Source organism: Drosophila erecta, unplaced genomic scaffold, assembly GCF_003286155.1.
Source record: "Drosophila erecta strain 14021-0224.00,06,07 unplaced genomic scaffold, DereRS2 tig00000055-arrow-pilon, whole genome shotgun sequence".
NCBI lineage: Eukaryota > Metazoa > Arthropoda > Insecta > Diptera > Drosophilidae > Drosophila > Drosophila erecta.
Window position 1 is genome coordinate 8,992,801 of NW_020825200.1, and position 4,847 is coordinate 8,997,647.

General features: G+C 42.6%; 1 protein-coding gene across 1 annotated transcript; it reads right to left on the reverse strand.

Annotated features, from left to right (window-relative positions):
• Positions 1-334: 334 nt before the first annotated feature.
• LOC6542594 (cyclin-dependent kinase inhibitor 1) lies at positions 335-4,236 on the reverse strand. The gene is made up of 3 exons (XM_001969126.3): positions 3,380-4,236; positions 2,914-3,314; positions 335-1,525 (listed from the first exon to the last, which is right to left on the reverse strand). The coding sequence occupies exons 1-3, from the start codon at positions 3,541-3,543 to the stop codon at positions 1,353-1,355; spliced, it is 738 nt and encodes a 245-aa protein (XP_001969162.1). The 5' UTR covers positions 3,544-4,236; the 3' UTR covers positions 335-1,352.
• Positions 4,237-4,847: the final 611 nt, after the last annotated feature.

Below are 4,847 nucleotides of genomic sequence, written 5' to 3' on the forward strand. Positions count from 1 at the left end.
TGTAAGCAATAAATCAAATTAATTTATTGAATAAAACGTACTCGTTTCCTTTGACGGGGGCTTGGATTTCGTTGACATTGGAAGATAATATATAAACAAAAATGTAAAATGAAAACCGCTGTTTGTGTACTACCAACTAGAAAATCAAAAACAATTTATTGCAGAAAAACAAATATTAACTTATAAAATGTACAAAATTGTTTTAATAAACTACATTTTACGGCTACGTCTACAACCAAAGTAATGCATCGAAATAGAGTCATTTAATAACATTCAAACATGAAAATGATTTAATGCAGGTGTGTTGGTAATTTTGAATAGGAAAATCGGGATGTTCTTGTGTTTTGTTTATTGAAGTATGAGTTGAATATGGTTTAATTATACATAGAGTGTCTATACATATAAATATTAGGAGAATACTTTGGATTTGTTCTTAGTTAGGCCTTACAAATAGATGCTTTGTATAAGTGTTATGAAGAATAGGCTCTGCCTATGTGTATAGTATAGTAATCTAGTTTTTGTACATGATAGTTTCAGGCAAAATTGTTTTCATAATTTGCCCAGAGATCATAGCAAATCATAAAAGACATTTTTACCACTGGTTAAGAAATGAGAGCCCGACAATTTGTGTCCATTCGGCGGCATTCATATAATTAAGGCATCCAAACGTGCAGAAATTGACGAAGTTAATTCAAAGGTTTTCCTTTTTTTTTTTTGTTTGTTTGTTTTCCACTGGTCGAATTGGTTACAATGTTAGTGGGTCGAAAAAACAAGGCAGCAATAAGCCAAAATGCGGCTTATTGGAGCATCGTTTTAGCGCCCTAAATGTGCAGGGCAAAACTCAGTACTGCTCTGCCCTTGTTTTCCGTATTTGGACGAACTGGGAGGGCAGAGAAAGGATGAGTTTTGTTTCCCCGGCAAATTTCAAATGCAAAAGTTGCCGATGAAATTTGCAAGGATTTTACAAAGTTATGTAAAGTTAGTATTCCATCGTTATAAAGGTTAAATTTCGGTTGGCTTCAAGATAGTTACGACTAATTCCATTCAGCTTGCGGTCTCTCTCTCTTCTTGTTCAATAGTTGTTTGTTGTTAAGAACTAATCACTTAGTTTATGGCATTTCTCACTAGAGAAATCTAAAAAGTTTCATGTAGCTCGAGCTTACTGGTTGACTTACAACTAATTACTGGTTACGAGTAGTTGAAGACTAACGATTAATATTCGCAACTGTCGCCCTTGCACTGCATAAAATGGTTCGCAATAAAAAATTAGGAAATACTACACAATCGCAGTGGCTTATAAAAAATAAAATTACAAATTGCAATTCGGTGGGTTAGCCAGCGAATCTAGAGTGTTAGTTGTGGCGCGGCCGCTTCAGCATCGCCCCAAAGTGCGCCCCCAACCCGAATCCACCGCTGGAGCTGGAAGTGGCGGAAGAACTGGGAGAACTGGTACTGGTGCGCAGGCGTTTTGCGGGCGATAGCTTCTTGGGTGCCTGAGCCAGACGCTTGCGCTCCTTCATGAACTCTGCAAACGAAAGAAAGAAAATGCGTGTTATTGATGCGTGTTAGGTGGAATTGCCAAATCAAAGTCAGCTGCTGCATTTCCGGTTGCCCATGATCACAAGTCATTGATCCCCTTAACAGCAGGCGCCGCCTGTTTTTGCACATTTTGATTTCGGTTTCGGGTAGATTTCCAGATTGTGGCACGTGGCCGGCAGCACTTCCCTAACAGAGGGTTGCAGATCCGCACAGGGGTAGCAAATAAATGCCAGACGGCAGCCAGACATTCGGTCTTCAGCCGGTTTTTCAGGTAGTTCAGTGAAAGCACGAGTGGTGGTGCTGCATAGCTGCATAAATTATGCGCTCTAGCTTACCGCCCAAAGCAGCAAAAAGTACATTTAATGTAAAACGAGGCGAGGCTTTAAGGAATTCAAGGGCTTCCCTACTGACCACCCGATGCGGGTGCATTTATAATGCTCCGAGCAGACACTTTTTACGATTATAATTACACATGCATGTGCGAGTGGCATTTATATAAAAAAAAAAAAACGCTGAGTACAAAGCAATCAAAGGGAGGTTTGATAAGGCCACGGACTCTGGATGGTGGTGCATTGAAAGCCGATCCACAGACCCCTCTCCCGTTTTCTATAATGAGGTCAGGCCATAGACAAAGCGGAGTCACAGCTGTTGGCATTTATAGATGCAGCCAGCCAGGCCCGCATGCTATTGATCTGTAAACCAACCCCCGCGTAGTGGAGGATCAGAAGAGAATCGTTCGGTTTTGGGAGCCAAAGAGCTGAAACAGCTGCAGTCAGCTTTAACTAACCCTTTTGGACGAAAATAAATCTCCCACAAAGCAATCGCTAATTGCTATAATTTGGGTCTAAGTTTTACGAAGAACGCCCACAATTAAAAATCCCATTTCTTCCTGGGAAGTGAATGTAAACAAAAAAGCCGAAGGAGTGAACTAAAAACCAATCAAATAAAGGGGTTACTTGGAGTTTAGTATAGGGAGTATAGCTGAATGGCGGTTATGTTTGACCGAAACATAAAATCATTGAAAACAAGGAGCACATAACTAAAATAAAATGCCAAGACATAGCCAAGCTACTTATAAATCTTTGCGACTGCTTTCAATAATATTTTAATGGTCTTCATTTGGAACTGTACAAATAATTCTTAAAAAGAATAACGTATCGAATCAGTCCGATTACAAAACAAGTCTATAGTATTGATAAGTTAAATAAAACACCCTCAACTTCCTGGGAACCGAAAATAAACAGGGTTTAAACGGAAAGCTATGGGAAAACAGTTTGTAACGTCTATCGAAGTGAAATGAAGCCTGACCCTGGGAACCGTCAAGCTCCGCTGATCAAAGTGGTATAGTGGTGTAGAACAACCCTCGAAACTCACCTGTGATTTTTGGCTGTCGCTTGCGCAGGACTATCGAGGAGGTGCTTGCCGGGCTGGAGGAGCTGATTCGCATTGTCAGCGACTCGTCCTGTGAGTCGTAGCAGGAGTCATTATCCGTATTGGACTCCAGTGAAGTATTGACCAGGTTGGAGCCAAAGTTCTCCCGTTCTGAGCGCTCGTTGACCAAAATGTCCATGTCACTAGGACTTGTATCCGCGGAAGGACGTACGTGGGCGGCCCGGGTAAGGGTGTACATCTCTGGGGCGAAGCTGGACTCCTGGAAGCTAACGCGCTCCCAGATGAAGGGCGATTTTTCGGCCAAAGGGCAGCCGGCGCGGAAGTCGAAGCCCCATTTTTGCGTGGCCAGTTCCTGATGGCGCTCCAGTTCGGCATTAAAGGGTCTGGAAGGGGTTAAAGGGTCGTTAGCAATTGATTAAACTCCAACTGTTATCACAAAAAAACTCACGTTTTGTTGGCTGTACCCTCCGCGGATTTGGAGCTACCGAAAAGGTCACGCTTTATGCGATTCAACTGACGACCGCAGGGCAGATTGCGACTCACCGCCGGACTGCTGCTCATCTTGCAGAATTCACTCAGCATCACAGGATTCAGGACTCGGGCACTGACCATTTTGATGTATTAATCAATATCAATGCTTTGGGTTCCCCTAGTGTTTTTCTGCTCTGTTTTGAGACGCACTTTTCTTGCCACTTGTTTGCGAATCGCACGCCAAAGCGAACTGTCAAACTTTTGGCGCCAAAACTTTGTGTTCGGAGAGCCCCAAGAGAGGCAGTCTCCACACGAATACAAATCACAGTCTCCACACGCGAGCGTGTGTGTATGCGGGAGAGCGAGTGTTTTGTGTGTGTGCGTGTGCTACAGCTTATTTTACGTCTTGCTGCCTTCAAAAGTGAAATTTCACGCTGCAATTGTTTATAAAATATTTATATGCAAAGGCCTTGGTCTAATAGCACTTGGTCACTGTCTTCGAATGGTGAATATGAACACACTTCACTGCAATTCCACTCACAGAACTAAACGTTTGTGTTTCTCGTTGGAGTTTTCTATGAGATAGCTGCCCGTGGCAGCTCTTTTGTGTTATGTTTGTCTTTAGAACTTGCAGTCGTTGTAACAGCGCTGTTTGTTGACCTATTCGGGTATTAGCGCACTGCGCACCAGGTTTTTAAATATAGCGCTACCGATCGGGGAGAACCTCTCTCGACGAACTCGGAGAAACGAATAAAATGATAAATAAAACACTCCGCAAAAGCAAACGTCAAACAACCACCATAGGCGTTGCCAACTGGAAATGCAGAGCGGTTCGCGCTCTCTGTGCAGCAACCCTCGAATTCAAAACGATCGGAGAAACAGCAGGAGCGACAGAGATGGGGAAAGAGAGCCCGACGGTTGCGTTTAAATGCGCTTTTATAAGTTAAGCATATCGAAAGAGCAATGCACTTCCCTAAGATTACTGTAATAAACTAATATTTAATTTTTATTTAATATTTTAAATAATATTTACAATTAATTTCAAAGGACAAGAAAAAAGGAAATAATTTACATTTGTAAATGGTGTACCTTGTATTTGCGGTGACAAAGTCCTGTAATAAAGCGTATTAAGAATGTCGGCCCAACTTCCCTTTTCCCTCTCTCACCCTGTATCTCCCACTCTCTCGCACGCCATCTACCCATCCCTGTCCATTTCCATCCGTGAGTTCTGTTCGTTGCCTTCTTCTTTTTTGTTGTTGCATCGGTGGAGCTGTACTTTTAGTTGCGACTGCGATGGGAAGATACGAAAAAAATTATGTTTTGGTTTCGGTTTGTTTGGCCTCAAACTGGATTTTGGCCGTTGAAAGGGGCGTGGCAGGGGCATTTGGGGCACCGATTCTTTTCACTTTCCTCGTTTTGCCAAGGGGAAAATCGCGCTTGCATTG

Coding starts and splice junctions, on each gene's coding strand:
- LOC6542594 (XM_001969126.3), bottom strand. CDS start 3,543: ATGGTCAGTGCCCGAGTCCTGAATCCTGTGATGCTGAGTGAATTCTGC. Junction 3,315..3,379: donor GAGGGTACAGCCAACAAAAC/GTGAGTTTTTTT, acceptor AACCCCTTCCAG/ACCCTTTAATGCCGAACTGG. Junction 1,526..2,913: donor GCGACAGCCAAAAATCACAG/GTGAGTTTCGAG, acceptor TTTCGTTTGCAG/AGTTCATGAAGGAGCGCAAG.